The 22,500-nt window shown below is 46.7% G+C and overlaps 2 protein-coding genes across 3 annotated transcripts in view; both read left to right on the forward strand.

The window, feature by feature from the left end:
• LOC143134005 (LIM and calponin homology domains-containing protein 1-like) overlaps nucleotides 1-22,500 on the forward strand; it is a 57,490-nt gene that overhangs the window by 13,262 nt on the left and 21,728 nt on the right. For both annotated transcript variants that reach the window (XM_076294033.1, XM_076294034.1), the window contains exons 2-8: nucleotides 11,976-12,046; nucleotides 13,378-13,447; nucleotides 15,112-15,218; nucleotides 15,605-15,635; nucleotides 15,839-15,949; nucleotides 16,250-16,445; nucleotides 19,401-19,647. In XM_076294033.1, the coding sequence (XP_076150148.1) occupies nucleotides 11,976-12,046; nucleotides 13,378-13,447; nucleotides 15,112-15,218; nucleotides 15,605-15,635; nucleotides 15,839-15,949; nucleotides 16,250-16,445; nucleotides 19,401-19,647 (833 nt within the window). The remainder of the gene's footprint in view (nucleotides 1-11,975; nucleotides 12,047-13,377; nucleotides 13,448-15,111; nucleotides 15,219-15,604; nucleotides 15,636-15,838; nucleotides 15,950-16,249; nucleotides 16,446-19,400; nucleotides 19,648-22,500) is intronic.
• Nucleotides 20,014-22,500, forward strand: part of LOC143134946 (uncharacterized) — a 4,171-nt gene continuing 1,684 nt past the window's right edge. The window contains exons 1-3 of the mRNA XM_076295685.1: nucleotides 20,014-20,039; nucleotides 20,438-20,725; nucleotides 21,229-21,624. Coding sequence (XP_076151800.1) covers nucleotides 20,014-20,039; nucleotides 20,438-20,725; nucleotides 21,229-21,624 — 710 coding nt within the window. The remainder of the gene's footprint in view (nucleotides 20,040-20,437; nucleotides 20,726-21,228; nucleotides 21,625-22,500) is intronic.

Below are 22,500 nucleotides of genomic sequence, written 5' to 3' on the forward strand. Positions count from 1 at the left end.
GCCATGAGAATTCCTCTCCTGTCTCAGGAATGCAAAAAGGCTGGCCTTACACATTTATACTCAACATGTTCTTTTTGATGCAAAGGCACGTTGTAGATACATTGTAGAAGGCACAAATAATTGAACTGCACTGTGCATTTCTTCTGGAATCTGGAGGCAGAAGGTGTGTGTGTGTGTGTGTGTGTGTGAGAGACTGTGTATGTGTGTGGCAGTGTGCTGCTTAATTGGCTTGTCAGTTCTCCATCTACTGTTATCATCCTGAGGCCCCAACTCTCTCTCTCTCTCTCTCTCTCTCTCTCTCTCTCTCTCTCTCTCTCCCCCCCTCTGCCTCTCGCTCTCTCTTGCTCGCTCGCTCGCTCTCTCTCACTCTCACTCACTCACCTTCTCTCTCTGTTTCTCTCTCTCTCACACACACACACACACATAGCCTGGAAAGTCCAGACCCTGATAATTAGGGTTGGGTATCGTTTGAATTTGAACGATTCCGATTCCAATTCCGATTTCTTATTTCGATTCCGGTTCCTAACGATTCTCGATTCCGATTTTTTTAAGAGGCAGGGTAAAAAAAAAGTTTAAGATATTTTAAATGAGCTAGCTAACCAACGGTCTTTCTCAGGGTATCTGCACATTTTCCAAGTGCAAATTTAAAGACTTTTAAGACCTTTTCAAGACATCTAAATGAAACTTAAGACTATACCACGGCAAAAAGATATATATGACTGTTTATGCAATCGTTTTTTTTTCCTACTAATTTTAACCCCCACCCCATTTTGGATGTCTACAGAAGTTACCAAATATATTTTGGCCGAAAGAAAAATAATTGTGTGTGAATTACCTTCAAAGCTACAGTATAAATGCCCAATTTTAGGGTCTGGGCTGCTTGCTTTTGAAGCTGGCTGTAGCCTACATATTTGGTTTTGCTTACTGCTGAGGCTGACTGTTCTTCACCTGTGTCTGAAGTAGCCTAGGCTACTTGCCAAAGGCATGTGCACTGGACTGGATTCCCTTCAATATTTTTTTCAAAGTTAGACTAAGCTATTTACATATTTTAATAAGCCTATACAATTTACTATTTGCATCTATTGTCCAATATGCAGCACAGCAAATTAAAGTTAATCCACTGCTTTACATTTTGCATACCAGTTGTATCTAAACCAACCAAAGCTTGACTGAAACATTGTAAAACCATTGACTTGTTTTAAATGAATTAAAGGGACACCAGGCAACGTTTTCGTGTTAATTAATCATCTTGGTAAGTCGGTATATGGTTAAATGACTCATTACAGGGCGAATGAAGACTCTCTCGCCCGCCCCTACTGCCTGTAGGAAGAATATCCCGCTTGCAAGTTCAGTGTATCGTACCCGGCGACCGAAGCAGTTTCAGTTTCCATCCTGCATCCACAGCACAGAGGGAGGCTAACGAAACGCTAGCGATTGTTGCAAACGTGTGTATAATGGCAGAGCCGGCGAAGAAGCAGCGAAAACCCTTGACGGAAGATGCAAAGAAAAGGAAAAGAGCTTCAGACCGAGCGAGGGGTAGTTTCGTAGAGAAAAAGCATCAGGCTTGCCTGGTGTCCCTTTAAGAGACAGGTCCTCCTCGCATGATCCTGCTGAAAACTGCTGGTTTCATCTCAAGCACGCACGTATTATGAACGCACGTTTTTTTTTTATGTAGCCAGTCGCCGACATTCAAAAAATATGCGGTTATAGTTCACAACTTTTGCGAAGTAGGCCTAGCCTACTGGGAAACGCTGGCAAGCAAGCTGCTGACAGATATTACAGGTAGGCTATTATAACGTAGACAGATATTTTCTTCCCTAGGCTAGGCCAGCAACACACGCTGGAAAGATGCAAACAGATCGATCAACTTAACATATACAGTATTTCCTCCTGATTGCGAAGCACTGCACATCATTTGACCAGCAGTCTTCGCGTCCATAGTTTGTTAAACGATGCTGCGTCCGAGCAACGATTTTAGATGCCAAGCGCAACTCCAAAAAGGAGAACAAATGAGCGTCCGGCTTGAGGCTGCGCCGAACGCCGGACAGGGCTTTTAAAATCCATATGTCTGGTCTAAATTCGAACGTATGGCCAGCCTATCGCTCTTTCTCCCGCTCATTCTACCGTAGGCTTCCTCATTCCACGTAGGCTACCTGTATATCTCTCTGGCCTCAGCTACACCACGAAAACGTCAGGCATATTATTTTGTACATAGGCCTACTGTATTATTACCGTTTTCACACCTTTAACCACACCCGTGAAAAACATCTTCACTCTGCAACCACTACACTGCAACCACTACACTTAAATACACGAAACTGGATTGAGACATCACTCGCTCTCTTGCACTCGCTGGCTGTCCCATATGCACATTTAATACTTCTCGAAAATTCAGTTGTATTTAAGACTATTTAAGGATACACGGGAACCCTGCTTTCTGAATGAAATAGTCTGACCTTCTCCATGAATTTTAATTCTATGAACTATGGACTTCTTCGTTGGTGTTCAGCCGTTTCTTCTTCAGGTCGGTGGACTGGGAATCGAAACTAGGAATCGAAATTTAAACTTTTGAACGATTCCGGGAAAATCGCAAAGATAGTCCCGGTTCCAACCAATACTCGATATTCGATACCCAAGCCTACTGATAATCTAGAAAGATTAAGGGTCTGGCCATGTACAATGTAATGGCCCAACTCGAGGGGCGGCAACAAGCATGCATTTAAAAATCTCACTGCACGCAATTGGTTAACACTAGACCATGTTTACTCTGAATGATTTCAGACTTCGACACAATCGGATAACACTACAAACCAATGTGTACTGTCCTCCAACGTTGCATCGCTGTCTTCATCAGTTCATTAGTTAACCTTCATCAGGTTCCCCGGAATGTTTGGGTAAAAGTAACGTGCATCATTGCTCTTTGCCAGAGTTCATTCCATTGTGCTTTCGCGAGAACTCTGGATTTCCAGGGTCACACACACACACACACACACACACACACACACACACACTTTCTGTATCTTAATCTCCCTGTGGTAGTAACACAAAGTCTGGGAGCTAATGTATGTGGAACAGGAAAAGAAAAGCTGGTTATGTAATCATTGTATTACTGCAACACCCCCCCCGCCCCCACACACACATGTACAATCTGTATAGGAGGGAGGCAGTTTAAATGTGTTCATGTGTGCTTGAGTGTGTGTAATAGGCACCAGCAAGTGCGTCCTTTTAGCCATGACGACGAGGACTGTTTGGTTTAATTTGGTACGTCCTGTAATTCCCTGTCATGCTGCTGTCAATCACTAAGGATTTCCCCCTTTCCAGCCCTCTTCATTTGATCCCACAGGCCTCTGTGTTCTCTGTCTCTACCTCCAGTCCATTCCCAGCCCGATCCTCCTCTTTTACATCACTTCCCTTCATCCCTCCTTTTCCTTCTACCACTTCCTTCCATCACATCTTTGACTCGTACTGAAACTTCTGCACTTACATTCTCCGATGGTAGTATCTAAGTAGAAGTATATATACTCTTTTGATCCCGTGAGGGAAATTTGGTCTCTGCATTTATCCCAATCCGTGAATTAGTGAAACACACTCAGCACACAGTTAACAGAAGCACACACTAATCCCGGCGCAGTGAGCTGCCTGCAACAACAGCGGCGCTCGGGGAGCAGTGAGGGGTTAGGTGCCTTGCTCAAGGGCACTTCAGCCGTGGCCTACTGGTCGGGGTTCGAACCGGCAACCCTCCGGTTACAAGTCTGAAGCGCTAACCAGTAGGCCACGGCTGAAGTGCCCTTGAGCAAGGCACCTAACCCCTCACTGCTCCTATCTATTGTAGTGCCTAAGGTTTCACTTTATTAGTATCTATGGTAGTACCTAAGATTTCCTTTGCAATGTGGTTTGAATGTTGTTCCTCATTTTGTAAGTCACTTTGAATAAAAGCGTCTGCTAATTTAATAAAAGTAATTGAAAGGTTGTACTGTGGACCAGTGAGTGTCCCACCGACTGACTGCAGCGCAGACAGTTGCGCACCAGCTGCTGAGAGGCTCTTGGTGAGGCCAGGTGATGGTCAGTATACTGGAAGGCCCCATAGCTATTTGTGGGATGTTGAACTGGCCACAAGGCTTAGTTGAAGCTTAACTTTAATGTGTGTGTGTGTGTGTGTGTGTGTGTGTGAGAGAGAGACACATGTGTTTGTGACTGCGTATGCTGCCCAAATAAATCCAAATCGATAGATACTTCAATAGATGCAAGAGCACAGGCACTTCTACATCCATACACAAATAGATATATTTTCAAAAACAAAACATACTTGCTGTGTCAGTACTACTAATACATCCGTAGCCTACAACTTTACATGGCAGGGATTCCTTACTGTAGATGGCTCAGCAGACAGACACACACAGACACACACACACACACACACACAGACACACACACACACAGACACAGACACACACACAGACACACACACACACACACACACACACACACACACACACACACACACACACACACACACTTGTACACAGGTGTTGATGTGTGAGCAAACCCAATGACAGGATGTATAGATGAATGCATTGGACCATTTAGTCTGACAGTGCTGAGCCTGAGTGTGTGTTCACGCATGAGAAGCATGTGAGGGGGTGAGCAATCTGCACGGGTGAAATCAGGCCAGCACCACTCCCCCCCTCTAAGCCCTGCCGAGGGATGCTGGGCCAACAATGGGTGTGTGTCTGTTTATGTGTGTGTGTGTTTGTGTGAGTGAGTGTGTGTGCATTTACGTCTCCAAAACCACATCCATAAAAAGGCCTCTCTGGTTTAGGTTCACATTCATCCCAGCCTCGTTTGCCTCTCTTTTCTTTTTCTCTCTGTGTCGATGTCTCCACCGCAGAGACCAATCAAGCTCTGACCCACATTCCACTGCGCTGGCACCGGGCGCCGTGGCACAGCTAGCGCTGCCGCTAGCTGATCGCCGCTAGCCGGAGAGATGGAGATCCGAATCGATGTCTCCACCACGTTAGGCACAGACAGCACAGGACCAGGCTGCACAGAGAGGGAGCGGGAGAGGAAAAGGGAGAGCCAGGCAACGGGGTCGGCGTGGTCAACGTAGCTTCTGTTTTATCTGGGTCTGCTGCTGGAACAATCGGTGTTGAACAGATTGTGTAGAATGAATATGGCTGAAATTGGTCTTGAAAGCAAAAGGAGAGCCAGTCTGTTGGGACATGCCACTGTGTGTGTGTGTGTGTGTGTGTGTGTGTGTGTGTGTGTGTGTGTGTGTGTGAGAGAGACTGGGACATGCCACTTCAGGTTAATAGATGTCAGCTGCATTTAGTTGTATTGTATGTGCTCTGTGTGTTTTATTTATCATGGCTGGTGGGGGTGTCTACATCCTTTACATTACATTACATGTATTCATTCAGCAGACGCTTCTAGCAGCTTACATGTGTCAATTATTTTACAAGGGCCCTGCAATATAAACTCAGGGTTAAGTGCCTTGCTCGGTGGAAGTCGGGCATTGAACCCACAACTTTTCTTGCTACCGCATGCTAACCCAGCTCCTTAGCCATTACACTACCACAGCCCAGCCCTGCAACTGTTTAGAACTCTAAACATAAACATCTAAATGGACCAGAGGGGTATACTAGTATGAAACAAGGTTACGGGCGTACCCAGGTAACCTCAGGACTAACCGCTGATCTCCAAACAACACGGCACTTTAGTTAATTAACAGTAGCTTAGTGCAGCGTTCTTTTAGAGATCAGTGGTTGCTTCAGTGGTTACAGTGGTAACCTGCGTTAGCCGGTGACCTCGCTTCATAGTCCAGTCCTCAGTAGTAGTGTATGGTGGTGTTTGTAGCCTCAGATGTTGATTGTCTCTTTGCTCTGCTGCTCTGATGGAGGCCATCCACTGTGGTGCGGTGGGGAGGAGGAGGCATGGGAGTGATTGGCTGTGGGCTCCCCCGCCTAATGGGCCTGATGTGCTCCTCAGCCCTCCAGCCAAGATACCCAGGGAGCGTGGGCCGCAGCAGATGGAGGGAGAAAGAGAGGGAGGGAAGGAGTGTGAGAGGAAGAGAGAGTGTGGCTGGAATACATCTGGTCAACATTCATGTAACAAGCATAGAAACAATGCTGTGTTCATGGCTCCCATTAGACAGGAGTGCGTGTGTGTGTGTGTGAGAGAGTGTGTGTGTTGAGACTCTGGCAGGGGCTCGACAGACTGAGTGGAAAAGTCAGAGACTTTTGATTCAAAAATCTTTTCTTTTATTCTGGATGTCACAGGTCAAGATGAATAGGCCTTGTGGATTCCTCCTCTGTTGTGGCTTTCTGTCTGATGAATTCAATTTCATGTTTTTTTCTGATTCATGCCAATTTGACTGTTCATGCCAAATCAAAGGCATGTGGCCAATTGCAAGATTTTAGAAGGGGGACCCCCTTTCATGTGGCACCTAATGATGTCATGAATTGGAGTGTGCAGTGAAAGAGCCGTCTGTATACATTATGGCCTTATGGAAAAGACCTCCGGCTGTGTGTCACTCAATAAATCAAACCTCAGCTTTCAGCTCTATTACCCCGGTCCCACCCACTGACACGTTGAAAAGCAGTATACCGATCAGTCTGTGCTGCTCTGTCTGTCCATGAAAAAAAATGGCAGAGTTGAGAAAAGGCAATCCAAACAAACGTAACATGCACACAAGTCTGATGAAGAGCTTAAGGCTCAAAACGTTACTTTTGGTGCAACTTTAATAAACAAAAAGAAGGAGAGCTTGTGTGTGGATATTCCTTACTATTTTTTTAAGAATTGAGAAAAGGCCAAACAAAAAAACTTTGTCCTTTGAGTGCCTCCTTTGAATGTCCTATAACTTGCAGTAGAACTTTGTAGTGCTGCCTAGACATAACTCTGAATGATGGTTCCTTGGGTAAGACAAGGGAAAATTGTTGGCCCCTCCATTTCCTGAACCCCCCCTCCCACACACACTCACACACACACTTTAAGCAGGCCTCATTAAGGCGGAGGGTAATGAAGGCTGGGGAGTGTGTTTGGAATGACAGCCGTGGCTCACACACCCCAATTAGTGGCAGTCTCATGTTACTCGGTCCTGGTGCCACTTGTCTGTCTAATTAGTGGCGGGGTGGTTTGGATTGGAGAGTTTGCTCTTTGCCTGGGGTCTGTGCAGGGCCCAGGTTGGCAGTCACGCATGTTTACGACAAAAGAGTTCAGCAGCCTCTGTCTAGTCCAGGGTTCTCTTGTGCAAGATGCCTGTGGAGCATTTGCATGTGTGTGTGTGTGTGTATTTGTGTTTGTGAGTGTGCCTGTGCCTGGGTGTGTGTGTGTGTGTGTGTGTGTGTGTGTGTGTATTTGTGTGTTTGTGAGTGTGTCTGTGTGTGTGGAGTATGCTGAGTGGGGATGAAAAGGATTGGTGGGATAAATGCTTGGCTTGTTTTTAGCTAGTAGTGCTTTGTTGTTATGGTGTGTGTGTGTGTGTGTGTGTGTGTGTGTGTGTGTGTGTGTGTGTGTGTGTGTGTGTTGAAGTTGTGCCTGGTTGACGGTTGTAGTTAATACGTGACCATCGCTGCAGCCCGAGCAGGCCGGTCCCTCGTCCCTCCCTCACACAGAGGCTGTTTTGTTTAGTGGTATGCTGGGGGTGTGGAGGTGGCTGGGCTGGAGGGGGGTTATTGTGCTGACACCATTTTGCACTGCAGCATCCCAAGCATTGGTTTAACCCCTGGCCTTCTCTCTCTCTGTCTCTTTCTCTCTCTGTTTCTCACACATTCTCTCTCTCTGTCTGACTGTCTGTTTGTGAGGCACACAAACTTTGTGGTGAGATGAGGGAGAGAAGTGTGTGTGTGTGTGTGTGTGTGTGTGTGTGTGTGTGTGTGTGTGTGTGTGTGTGTGTGTGTGTGTGTGTGTGTGTGTGTGTGTGTACCTCTGTGCTCCCCAGTCCAGTGGCTGCTATCTCAGCTCAGACAGACCACCCATGTTCAGCCCGAATTGTGCAGGCCCTCCACGTGCTGACCTTTCAGATAAACGACCCCATGGCTCCTGACCTTTGACCTCCCCTCCATCCTCAATATCTGAAGCTCCTTCCCTCTGTCAGCTGAATTTGGATTCTAATCTCATTCCAAACGTATCACTACCTCCGGCCTGACAAAGCAATAAGATCACTGATCTCACTTAACTAATCCAACGTGTGTGTGTGTGTGTGTGTGTGTGTGTGTGTGTGTGTGTGGGAGGGGGTATTATAGAGGGAGAGGCCAGGGACAGCAAGAATGACACACACACACACACACACACACACAGATAGTGAGGATGACCTCCAGAGACAGTGACAGTGAGTTTTTCAGAATGTTAATCTAGTATGATTGGTGCAAAATGAACTGAAAGCTTATATTATAATACATTTGGATAACACATACACCACACTCTTTCTCTCTCTCTCTCTCTCTCTCACACACACATACAGACACAGACACAGACACACTCTATTCCTCTCTCTTTCTCTCTCTCTCTCTCACTCACTCACTCACTCACTCACTCTCACACACACACACACACACACACACACACACACACACACACACACACACACACACACACACACAAGTGACCTTGGAGGAGCTGGGTCTGTTTCTATAAAAGAAAATGACTGACCTCACTAACAGATATAGTGTCAGCTGTTGTGCCTTTTCAGGGATGGCAGGAGAGAATGATTCTATGAATCAGTCTATTCTCTCTCTCTCTCTCTCTGTCTCTCTTTGTTCTGTTCTCTCTCTCTCCCCATCTCTTTGTTCTGTTCTGTCCTGTTGGCACCACTATCTCCTGTTGTCCAACGCTGGCCTTGTGTGCCAGTCATGTATTCAGTAGTCAGTGGTGCTTTGGTTCATCTATTTACTGCAGGGCCACGTGAAGCAGCATTGTCCATTTGGCCAAGCCAGATGAAATGCCACTTAATTCTCACGTCACACCTCTTGCATTTGTTTTAGTGTTAGGAGTTTTATCTCCTGTTATTTAACTTCACACACACACACACACACACACACACACACACACACACACACACACACACACACTTAGCCGTGGATGACAGAGTGCAAGTTAAAAGGCTTAGGGCCTAAGTGTGTTAAATAATGTGGATTAGAGGCTGATGGCTGAAAGAGGCCCTTCCGACCCTTCCTCATCACAGCAACGCTGGTTGTGCAATACCTGCTGCAGAAGTAACAGTATGTTACACATACACAAACATACACATAGAGTAAACAATGCAAAAGCGTGTGTGCGTGCGTGCGTGCGTGCGTGCGTGCGTGCGTGCGAGTTCGCGCATCCGTGAGTACACTTCATTGATTTCCTCTGCTGTGTCGATCCCAGTGAGTGTGAGGCCTGGGCTCACTGCTCTGGTGAGGGGGTGACCGCTGTGTTTCAGCGTACCGACTCACAGAGTAACTGTGGACTGGGGTCACTGCAGGGGTGACCGCTGTGTTCTAGAATACTCCACTCAACAGGGGTCACTTCCCCTCCAGTCTCACATACCTACAAAATGGACTAGTGAAGCCACTATACACACACATTTGAATTCTTTTTTTTGAATCCACCAATCAGATTTCTTACAGAAAGGATTCAACTATTCTTAGAGATGTTACATCTTTGACACTCAAGGGCACATAAAGCATCACCTACGCCACACAGAAAGACGCCATCACAGCATGTAGAGCACAATTTTGCCTGTTATTTAGATTTTCTTTTTGATAGCCCTGACAGTCGTAGCCCACTGACAGTCAGTTTGTGGACATGTCCCAAGTTGCCAAATATCAATGCTATGAACTTACATACATAGCCTAGGTCACTGATTTTTGCAAGGAGAGGATATTTAGTAATTTTATCATAAAACACACACACACAGACACACACAGACACACACAGATACAGACACACTACACACACCTACACACACCTACACACACCTACACACACACACACACACACACACACACACACACACACACATACACACTGTGTGTAGACTGGGATTTGTGTTAGTTTGGTAGCATGCTGGGATGGTTAAAGTGGTCTGATATAAATAGAGGAACCAGATTTGCCAAATTAATTACATTCATAAACTATTTTCTCAAGAGATGTGACTGTTTGAGGTCATACGAGTGGTCTTCCTGGCTAGCTGACTGAGAGAAGTGAGAAAAGGAAACAATATTTACCATACTGGAAACCTGATTTACCATAAAGGAACCCACATTTACCATCAGGGTTTCTCCTACTTTCAGATATCCAGAAATTATTTTTGGACAAATTCAAAACAATCTGTCACAAGCACAAATTTGCCCATCTAATATACTCCTATTTTTACAAAATAAAGGCAGTGTCTTCAGAGAGAATCATCCCAATTTAGGCATCTAGCTGGAGGGTAATCAACCTGAGTATTTAATAGCAAAGTCCCATCCATCTGATATAGTGTTGGTTGCAACTTCAGCCTTGCCTATTCCAAATTGATGCAATCAAACACTGTCCAACTGTCCATCTTAGGCAGCCATAGAAGTGAAACTTAGGAACCAATGGTGTAACACTGTAGAAAAAAGCTAAAGCTGTGCTGTTTACTGTTGCTGTTTGTAATTTTGTAATTACATTATAGGCTTTCAAATGAACAAATGGCTGCTGATGTCTCCAATATAGTTTGCCCTCCTTGTAGAAATAGAACAATTGGATTAGCTAATCACCGTGATGTGTCTGACCAATCAGATTTACAGACAAGTAGAGTACAAGTACAAGTATTTACCACCACCACTGCCAACGTGGGGGAAGGCGCTGGGGCAGGGAGCTCAGTCTGAAGCACACACACACACACACACACACACACACTTGAGCAGGGAGCTCAGTCTGAAGCTGAGCATGAAACAGAACTGGCTAAAATCAGCTTTCTCTCTGAAGCTAAGCATGAAACCAAACCGGCTAAAATCAGCTCTCTCTTTGATACTGAGCATGAACTTGCTGTAGCCTACTCAATAAAGATGTATTGCTGCTATTTATCTTAATGGCTTTGGTCACAAAGCAAATATCCTGTTTGTTTTATGGATATATTTTATGCTGTTTATTAAGCATAATTACCAGACATTTTGAACAGTACAATTTTATTTTATTTTTTTATTTATTTATTTAAAAAAAGTAAAAACTGGTAATTAGCAGCTAACCCGTGGAAGCACTAGTGTGAATGTGTCCAATATGGGCCAGGCTTTGAGAAGTGTAGGGAATGTGGAGTGCATTGTTTGGCATTGAGCTCATGCTGTGTGATGTGCCTTGTGTGTGTTGTGTGTCATGCGTCCCCCTCTTTTAGTGTGCTGTGGTGATGTGATGTGCGTGACAGGCAGAGTAGGGGACTGAGAGAGAGAGAGAGAGAGAGAGGGAGAGAGACTTAAAGACTTAAATTGAGGTTTAATAAAAGATGTTCCATATCGGTTCCACAAACCACTACTCTGTTTACACCAGATATGAAAGGCTGGTATGATGTGGGCAGGTTAATGCAGGATTGCAAATGTGCACTGAGAGGCTCAGGTCCTCAATTGGGACCCTCCAGAGGTCTCCGTGTCAAGTTGCATCAATGTAGCATTCTTCAGTGTAGCTAGCAAGCAGAGTTATGCAGTTGCAGTGTGCTGAAATCATTCCAGATCATTCCAGCAGGCCTACTATCATGAGGGTCAAAGGGCACAGACGACCCCTAAGGCCTGTGTGTGTGTGTGGGGGGGGGGGGTTGCAGTCTGTGATCTACTTGTGGTGCTGGAGTGTTTGTGGGTGAGGGGCCCTATTTGGAAAATTGTCCCCTGTTGTATAATTCATAATGGCACATAAGTATGATGTAATCCTCTCACTTTGCCCAGCTGAAGTTCCCCATGGTGTTGCATGTAACATTTATTCTGTATACTCTGCACTTTTATTGCGTAGTATAGCTTAATAGTGTCTGTGTGTGTTTGCATTCGCAGGCAGTGACGGGAAGAAGCTTCGGAGACAAGGACTTCCGTGGAGGTCTAGAGAACGGCATTCTGCTGTGCGAGTGAGTGGACTAAGCCTACCTTCTTCACAGCACTGATCAGTGCACTACATATTGCATTATGGCTGTTCCATGTACCAACTCATGATTAATAAATAATATATATGATGAATACCGTATTTTCCAGACTATAAGTCACACTTTTTTTCATAGTTTTGACTTATAGTCCGGAAAATACGGTAGATTAAATGCACTATACACTATAGACTATACGTGTACTAGCATCCACTATCTAGGATCTCACAAAGTAAACTCGTTACAGTTCAGCTGTTGCATCAGGTTACTGGGAATGTGAGGGTGCACCAGGCCTCCAAACTTGAGAAATGGAAAAGAGGATTTTGCTGATTTGCTGCTGGCAACTCATGAAAACGCTGATCACGACAAAGACTTCCATTGTGTTGTGGGCTGCTGTTTGAAAAGAAAGAATCTGGCCGTTAACGTAAATTGACCAGATTCCTGGCCAGAGTTGCGGTGGTCCTGGTCACTGTGCAGAAAATTCTGATGGATGTTGACTTCCTCTGTTGTGGTTTCATTCACTCAATCACGGCTCCGTAAAAGCCTGGAGTTCTCCCGATGCTACACATGGTTGTTGTTACAGAGGACAGTTGAAGCTGAAGGATTTCCAAAGAAACTCTCTCGGTAGAGGTAGAAATGAACTCAACCCAAAGACATAATTATATCCATTTGTCAGTTTTCCAAAGCTAAATCATGCAGACTCTGTCCTAGATGAAGTTCAGTTGTCCTCTTAGCACACTCATTTAAAGGAATCGGGAGGAAAATCAAAAATACAGGTGTTCTTTTTTTTTTTGTCGGAATGTACATTCAGAGAGTAGGAGTTTGTGATGTGTGTGTGTTCTGCCACCAACATGTTGAACACACAAAAATAATACATTTGAACGTATCAAAGCATGCCTTTACTAAAGATAAGGGTTAAGGATAGGGTTAAATTTAATAGAAATGTTGGTGTGTGTGTGTGACTCTGAAAACCCATAGTCAGCACTTAAGCAAGGACAACCTGACATCATCTCCCTTGTCTGTACTCCTTGTCTGTGGTCTAATCTCTGTGGACCTGTGTTTCACATCACACATAACATCCCAAATCTTCTTTGTCCCACAAATACATACTGTGTCTCATGCCAGGAAACAAGTTGCAGCCTCCCCCCCCCCCCTCCCCCACACACACACACACACACACACACACACACACATACATACATACATATATTCCAGTACAGAAAGAGACACTTCTGCAAACACACACACACACACACACACACACACACACACACACACACACATGCTGTTAATGCATTTTAATTTCCTTGTTTCTTCAGGTTGCTGAGCTCCATCAAACCAGGGCTTGTGAAGAAGATCAACAGACTTCCTACTCCCATAGCTGGACTGGTGAGAACAGTGTGTGTGTGTGTGTGTGATCGTGTAGCAGTGTGTGTGTGTGTGTGTGTGTGTGTGTGTGTGTGTGTGTGTGTGTGTGTGTGTGTGTGTGTGTGTGTGTGTGTGTGTGTGCTTGTGTGATTATGAGGGGCAGACTAATGTGTTTGGGGAGCGTTGAGATGTGGTAGAGGTCTGTGTGATTGTACTGTATATTGAGAGGTGTGATTTTGTGTGTGTGTGTGTGTGTGTGTGTGCGTGTGTGCGTGCTTGTGGGTAGCGTGACTGCCCCCTCCCTGTTTCAGCTAGTGTCAAACCTGCTCTCTCAGCATTGCAGCTTGGGAACAAAACCTCCACTGTTAGGTGACTGTGTGTGTGTGTGTGTGTGTGTGGTATGTGTGTGAGTTAGAGAGATAGAGACAGAGAGATTGTGTGTATTTGTGAAAAGTGTGTTTGTGGCTGTGTGTGTGTGGTTCTATGAGAGGAGAGAGAATGAGACCGGGTGAGCTTATCTGTCACTGTTTGAGAGACAGCTGAGAGCGAGCTGTTTGTGTGTTTGATGCTGTTTGCGTTGAGGCGTGTGTGTGTGTGTGTGTGTGTGCCCTTGTAACAGCCCAGGCTTTGTGTGGTCATTGCGTTGAGGTGTGTGTGTGTGTGTGTGTGCCCTTGTAACAGCCCAGGCTTTGTGTGGTCATTGCGTTGAGGTGTGTGTGTGTGTGTGTTTGTGTGTGTGTGTGTGTGTGTGTGTGTGTGCGTGTGTGCCCTTGTAACAGCCCAGGCTTTGTGTGTGTCATTGCGTTGAGGCGTGTGTGTGTGTGTGTGTGTGTGTGTGTGTGTGTGTGTGTGCCCTTGTAACAGCCCAGGCTTTGTGTGGTCATTGTGTGGTGTGTGTGTGTGTGTGTGTGTGTGTGTGTGTGCCCTTGTAACAGCCCAGGCTTTGTGTGGTCATTGACTCGCGCATTGTAGAGGGTGCTGAACTGACATGACCTTAAGATCACTGAGCAGTGATGTCAGGGAGGATCGGCTAGGAGCCATATCCTGCTCTTACTTGTTCACATAACAGCAGGATGCTTGATTTGTGCTGACCACAGCCACAGACACACACACACACACACACACACACACACACATACACACACAGATAACAACACAAAGGAACACCCAGTTTTATGGCTGTGACATTTATACACACAGTGACACACACAGACACAGACAGACAGACACACACACACAGAAACACACACTATGAGTAGCTCAGAGAAGTCAATAACCCATAATTTTCATCAGAATTTGGGATTAACCTGATTAAAGGTAACCCATGTGGGACATGAGTCTGACTATTTATGAGCAGAGGAATGAAGCGGTTCTAAGCATTGGTTCCTTTTTAGCCATAATCTCATTTAAGTTTAACTCAAGCATAAATCAAACAACATACAGTTTATAAAAATGTGCGCGCGTTCGTGCGTGTGTGTCTGCGTGCGTGTGTCTGTGTGTGTGCACGCACATGCATGTGTGTGGCTGTGATATGGAAACCCACAGAAAGGTTTGTGTATTTACGGTATGCCTATTAATATGGTTTTTTTTTTCCCTCTCTCTTTCTCCCCCTCTCTCTCTCCATTCTCTCTCTCTCTCTCTTTTTCTCCATTATCTCTCTCTGTCTGTCCATTCACTCTCTGTAGGATAACCTGACTCTGTTCCTCAGAGGCTGTGAAGAGTTGGGCCTGAAAGGATCACAGCTGTTTGACCCTGGGGATCTTCAGGACACGTCCATACGTGCTAACTTAACGTAGGTCCACTCTTTGTTTGGGAGAGAATGTGTGTGTGCGCGCGCGTGTGTGTGTGTGTGTGTGGTTGTGTTTGTGTGTATGGTGTGTCTTTTCTGTTTATGTGTGAGTATATGGTGTGCATGTGTGTGTTTGTGTGCACGTGTATTTGTGTGTGTGTGTATATAGTGTGTATTTGTGTGTGTGTGTGTGTGTGTGTGTGTGTGCGTTTGTGTGCATGTGTGGTTGTGTGTGTTTTGTATTTGTGGGTGTGTGTATGCTGTGTGTGTGTGTATGTATGGTGTGTATTTGTGCGTGTGCATGCGTGCGTGTGTGAGCTGTGAGGAGGACATGTGTGTGCTCTGTCTTCCACTGCTCTCATCACCTCTCTGCTTCTCCTGTCTCACAGTGGCTCTGATTGCAACAGGAAGCTTAAGAATGTGAGTACAGCACAGCCCGCCTACTCTCTTGTAGACCCCCTACCATTGCACTTCCACATTGCCAGTCTTTGCAAATGCATGCATTTCTATGTGTGTTTGCATTGTGTACAATGTCCATGAGCATAAGGTTTTCATAGCTATCCAGACACTGTATATATATATATATATATATTTATGAAGTTTCTGCTGTACTGATTGTTCAGGTGTTGATCACCATATACTGGCTTGGGAAAGCAGCCAATGGCTGTGCGACATACAGTGGCCCCACGCTAGACCTGAAGGAGTTTGAAGGGCTCCTGTCTCACCTGAGAAAGGTAAGGGGCGTCGTCCACCTGAGCACTCAACCACACGTTATGCTGGTCCAGTTTGTAGGAACTTTCGCTCATTCTGATTTTGTGATTTTCTTTTTGTGCCTTGTTCATATGTATGTTTATGTCCATGTGTGTGCGTGTGTGTGTGTGCGCGCGTGAGTCTGTGTGTGTGTGTGTGTGTGTGTGTGTGTGTGTGTGTGTGTGTGTGTGTGCGTGTGTGTGTGTGCACGCGCGATTCTGTGTGTGTGTGCGTGTGCGTGTGCGTGTGTCTGTGTGTGTGTGCGCGCGCGTGTATGTGTTTAGGAGTGTGAGGACACAGAGAGCCCTAATCGCAGTATCCGTGACAGCGGTTACATTGACTGCTGGGACTCGGAGCGGAGCGAGTCTCTGTCCCCTCCTCGACACGCTCGAGACGACTCATTCGACAGCCTGGACTCTTACGGCTCGCGCTCACAGCAGACGCCCTCCCCAGACGTGGTCCTCCGGGGCAACAGCGACGGTACGCACCGCCTTCCCTCTCACCCACTGCCTTTCATAGAGACCAATGTGTAGCATTAGCGTTATGCTAGCAGTGCTTAACTTCTCCATGTCCTCTCATATTCTGAAAAAATGCTTTGTTTGTTCTTTTTTTTAAAAACAGTAGGAATACATAGATAGCCAATAATGTCCAGCCTGATAAGGAAGTTATCATATCGCCTATCATACCTGTCATACCGCTTGCGTAAAGCTAGTTTGATTTCCTGGATCTCATAAGTCTTTTTGTTTTGTGCAAATAAATACTTTAAATACTCTCAATTAAGCTATCACAACAAGATATGCATACTCTTCACCATACAGACATGGCTTTAGGGTGAATGACAGCACTATGTGAATGGGTTTTCTCCAGACAGACAGTCAGTCAGTGTTTTTGTCCTTTACTAAGTTACATCAATCAGTGTGTGTGTGTGTTCCATATGTCATCCATATCAGAACCCTCACGAGTGTGTGTGTGTGTGTGTGTGTGTGTGTGTGTGTGTGTGTGTGTGTGTGTGTGTGTGTGTGTGTGTGTGTGTGTGTGTGTGTCATATGTCATCATATCAGAACCCTCACATGTGTTTGTGTGTGTGTGTGTGTGTGTATGGGTGCGCGCACACACACACACACACACACACACCCACACATGTTCCATATGTCTTTTAAGAGCCCCCCAGTGTGGTGGGTGTGTTGAGGGGGTTTTAACTGTGTCAAGACCCTCACGGGCAGCATCCTGCTCTGTGTGTCTGAGAGCTGGGTTGGGCTGCGTTGTCCAGCTCGTCTCTAAGAGAGCAGCTGTGGCCAGTCGATCTGCCCACTCGCAGCTGAACAGCGAGAGAGAGAGAGAGAGAGGGGACTGCAGCTGTCTCCTTATCTCTGTCACACATTGTCAACATACATATGCACACACAGTCACACACTCACACACACACACATACACTCAAGCACACAAGGCTAGACATAGGCTAGTCATAGACACTCACTCTCACACACGCACAAACACACACATACATGCACACAAATACAGTATGTATACAGTCACACACATACCCAGAAACTCATATACAGACGCACTTAATGCACTAACACACCCACTCTCTTTCTCTCTCTCACACACACACACACATGTCACATTCGTCAGAACAGTTGGTACACACCTCTGTGTTCTTTCATTCGTCCATTGCATAGCCTGTCGGTTACCAGGTGTGCACCAGGCGAATCATATCCCCAATCCCCACAGTGTTTAAAATTCACTAAAAAATGAAAATGAAAGTTTACTAATCTGATTTATAAGATGAACTTTGACACCGGTGGAGATGAAATCCTCTTAGCTACATAACACTAAGCTTTCACAACATTTGGGTCCTATCAGCATAAGCAAGCTAGCACCCCCCCCCCCCCCCCCTTTAGTCCAATGGAGAGAAGAGGAAGTGGTGCTGGTGTGCTAGTAGAATGTTCTAGGTCAGACAGTACACAAGACAGTTCATAATGGCTACATTCCCAGACTGAGATTATTCAGAGCCTCCTGCTCTGAAATGCATTGAAAATGGGGAATCTCTGGATGAAGTGCTGTCCAAGACTGGCCCTAATCCCAGGGGGAGGTCTGTTGCTCTGGCCTGCACTGCTGCAGAGTGCAGTGGATGAGACTGGACGAGAGTCGGCTTTAATGTACCATGATGCCTCATGGCAAATGGAGGGGCACTCTAGAGACTAGGTCAAATTGCTCACCTCGAGGCATTTACAGTAGAGTAGACAGAAGCACTCAGGCGTAGTCATGACTACCACCTTTGACCTCTCCTGAAAGTGCTTGAGGCTTGCTGATGCAGCAATGAATGAAGGGGATCCTCTGCTTTTCCCCTGATGCAACCATGTAGATGGGGGGTGGGGGGGGGTAGTATGTGAACATGTGTGGTTTTTATGTGTACTGTATGTCTTTAAGTAGCGTGACATCTTAGCTTTGTGCGGGGGGTGGGGTGGGGTGACACATATGTGGTGTGTGTGTGTGTTTCTTTTTATTTATTATGCAGGCAGTGAGGTCATACCATTATATATATCATGTATACATCACTTTGACAGGCCTAGCCCACAGATTCCATTAGAGTCACTTCACTCTTACAAAAACAGTTATAAGAAATTTATTTCTCAGCATTTGCAACACACACACACACACACACACACACACACACACACACACACACAGAGACAAACAGAGAGAGAGATGTAACATTATTCAGGGCTATCTGAGGAACAGGACAGAAGCTTCTCATTCAGAAAGATAAAGACTTTCTCAACAGCCCACTGCTTGACTCATAGTGTGTGTGTGTGTGTGTGTGTGTGTGTGTGTGTGTGTGTGTGTGTGTGTGTGTGTGTGTGTGTGTGTGTGTGTGTGTGTGTGTGTGTGTGTGTGTGTGAGACAGAGATGTTCAGATATTCAGTGATAATAGTCAAATTGAATGCGCCATCTTGTGGTTGTTTTTGGCATTGTTGACATTTGGATGACCTAATGAAGCAGCCACCTCACTCTGGAATTTACACAGTGGGCTAGAGGAGCTCAGTTACAACGCACTTCAGTGCTAAACAGCACATTCAGACACTGCTGATAAGAAGTGTGTGTGTGTGTTTGTGTTTGTAATCAAGAACATACATCTGACTTTATAGGAAATCCTACAATTCTTCATGTCTCTTGTGTATTGTATCGTGTGAAGTATGGTGTATAAAGGTTGTATTCTCTGCAACATGTACCTGGTTCAATGAATTTCCTGACATGGAACACAATGCGAAATCAGCTCACTGCAACATGAGGCCCATGGGAGCGTTGCTGCTGTGTTTGGATCAGTTACATATGCCCCCAGGCCGTGTGTCTCAACACCCCCCCCCACACACACACACACACACACACACACACACTCATGCGTCCTTTCTTTGTTCCCCTCCTTCGCAGGTCGAGGCAGTGACTCCGAGGGTGATTCCCGGAAGCTTCCGGACATGCGTAAGGACGACATGCTGGCGCGGCGCACCTCCTACAACGAGCCGCGCGCGGCCGTCCCCTTCAACCAGTACCTGCCCAACAAGAGCAACCAGAGCGCCTACGTGCCCACGCCGCTGCGCAAGAAGAGGCCGGAGCGCGAGGAGGGACGCAAGAGCTGGAGCAACGCCACCACGCCTGTCGGCGCCGAGAGACCTTACAGGTAACCATGCCACCAGGGCAGGTCGGGGAAACAGGTGTACTCAGGGTAGCTTAAATCAAATTCAATGAAATTCCCAAGGTGTGTGTGTGTGTGTGTGTGTGTGTGTGTGTGTGTGTGTGTGTGTGTGTGTGTGTGTGTGTGTGTGTGTGTGTGTGTGTGTGTGTGTGTGTGTGTGTGTGTGTGTGTGTGTGTGCGTGCGTGTGTTCCACTTATGTGGAGTGGTAGTGCTGGGCTGACTGGTTGGGGACATTGGGACGTGTCTTTTCAGGTAACCACTTTAAGCTTTGCCTCAGGTGACCGTTCGCTATGGTTACTTCACTCCGACTGGAGTCGGCAAACCTCTCAGCCACTTAATGAGGGGTTACCATGGTTATTGTGTGCACCTGCTTGCAGTCAGGTGGAGGAGGCTTTGCAGCCATGCTGTCGCTGGAGCCATCCGCCTCCTCAGCCATCTGCATCATACTTGACCTGGTGTTCATCTGAGTCATTTCTCCCACTCTTTCACTGTTTCATTTTGATTTTCACTTCTTTCCTTTTCATGTGTGCCTGCTCTATGTATGCACACACGCACACACACACACACACACACACACACACACACACACACACACACTCACACATCCCTTCTCACTGTCGATACAGTCGGGGGAGAGTAGAAGGGGGACCGGAGGGAGAGGTCAGACCACCCCCGACTTCTGACCTCTGATCCATGACCCCCAACCCCCCCCCCCACACACACACACACACACACACACACACTCCTCACCCCTTCACCGATTTCCTTCCCCAGCCACCCTGAGCCCATCCAGGAGGAGAGCCTGGCCTCTGAGGGGGAGCTGGACGAGGCGCAGGTGGGCAGTAAGTGCCCGGCCAGCTCCCTGAGGGAGGTGAGGGTGAGGACAGTGCCACGGGGCGCCGGGCACCCCAAGACCGTCACGTGGGCGCAGGACGGAGCAGTGGAGAAGGACGAGGACAGGCCGGAGGCAGATGAAGAGGAGGAAGAGGATAAGATGAGGAAGATGAAGAGGCTGGAGAAAGCCGGCATCAAAGTGCTGCCCGCGTCCGTGCGCTACGGCAGGTCAGCGCATTGCTACGACTACACACCGGTTTGCAGCTGGACTGATAACACTCACACTGCTAAACGCTCTTTGATGTTCGGTGTGGTGTGTGTGTGACCTTGACTGCAGTTCTGGTACTAACCCACACTGGAAGATCTATTAGGAAGATGTGTGCGTGCATTCACTTTAAAGCCACGTTTGAGCATGGTGTGATTTGAGGGATGGCCATGCTAATGTTTGATGAAAGATGCTTTGCCTCTCTGATAATTATGACATGTTCTCTCAACATGGTGGATTCTTTTTTCTTTGACTCTTTTTTTTGTAGTTGCCTTTACGGGTGTATATGTGTGTGTTTGCCTCTTTGTCTTCCAGCTAGAACAGTGCATCTTTTGTAAGGCTTGGTCTTGCTTCTTCATTTGGTCTGTCCTCCTCTGGCATATTTTGGCAAGCGCGTTTGGTGCCATAACATTGGTGTATGTGGATTTGGTGTGTGGTGCCCTCCGAATCTAACTCCTTGTCAAAGCAGTGGGGTGGACAAACTCTCACACTGTCTTACCAACCCCACCACGTCCAGTCCCAGAGATGCAGGCGGAGAGACCGAGGGAGTCAAGCCTGCCTCGCCGGACATCATTCTCAGGTGCGAGAACGACTTCCTGCGGAACCAGCAGCCACACGCCTGGGACTCAGACGAGGAGGAAGAGGAGGAGGATGCCGCGGGCGAGAGGAAGGTGCCCGACGTGCGGCGGGACGATTTGGCCTCGCGACGAGCGCGCATGAACCGCGGACCTGCCCGAGGAGCCCACCACTTCCTGCCGGGCTCCTGCAGCCGGAGGGACCAGGAGAGGTGGGAAGCCCTCCGCCTCAAATCCCAACAGGCCGTGCTGGAGAAGATGGAGAGACTGGAGCAGGAGAAAAAGAGGTGTGGATGGAGGGAGGGAGGGAGAGAAGGTGGAGGTGGAGGAGAGGTGGATGTGTTGTTGGTCAGCATGGAGTGCCCTCTCCCAGTGCATGTGATCTGGGTGGGTGCAGTGCAGAGTGTTGGTGGGGGTGATAGAGCGATGCTGTCCTGTTGTGATGTTGTTTGTCCAATGCAGTGTGCTCTGTGATCTTACACGTGGTGGGTGGATGACCTAGTGTGGTCATCGCTACCTATGAATGCCAAAGCTGAATGTGAAGCTGAAATGCGTTTGTTGTGCTTGAATGTTCTGTACATTGGCATGACACTTCATGGACTTCATGTAATCCCTGACCTGGAAGGTCAACTGGCGTCCACTAACAACGTGTGGGCATGGAGGAGCAATGTTAACGTAGCCACTAGACAATCGGTTGTTCGGGGGTTCAGCCAAATCCGCCGTTGTGAGTCTGTGTTGCTTTGGACAAAAGTGACCGCTAAACACCAGTCAACAAAAAACAATTGAAGGTTGTACTTTGCATACATGGATTCTTTTTACTGTGAGGCATTGCACCGAAACACATGAGTGCTATAATAAAGAGTTAAATGCGAAGTGTCAAATGCAAAGTGCAGCCTTTAATTGAGTTATAAGTTCGGTCCAGAAAGGCTTAGTGTCTGCTCCTATCTCCGTGTGGCCACTGACGTCCACTACCTGCTGATGAGTGCCACCGCCTGAGCGTCAAATATAGACACTGGACTACACAGGGCCATTGTGTGTCTGTGTTAAGAATAGAGGGGAACAGCAGGGTAACTAACCTTTGGTCTGTGTGCAGCAATGCTCTCCTTTGTTTGAATAATAGGATTTCGGCCGCTGTCTGTCCTGTTTGTGGGTGGACGTGTGTG

Source organism: Alosa pseudoharengus, unplaced genomic scaffold, assembly GCF_046254945.1.
Source record: "Alosa pseudoharengus isolate Yale_2024_CS ecotype anadromous, Long Island Sound unplaced genomic scaffold, YU_APseudo_1.1 YU_APseudo_1.1_scf_2, whole genome shotgun sequence".
NCBI classification, from domain to species: domain Eukaryota; kingdom Metazoa; phylum Chordata; class Actinopteri; order Clupeiformes; family Clupeidae; genus Alosa; species Alosa pseudoharengus.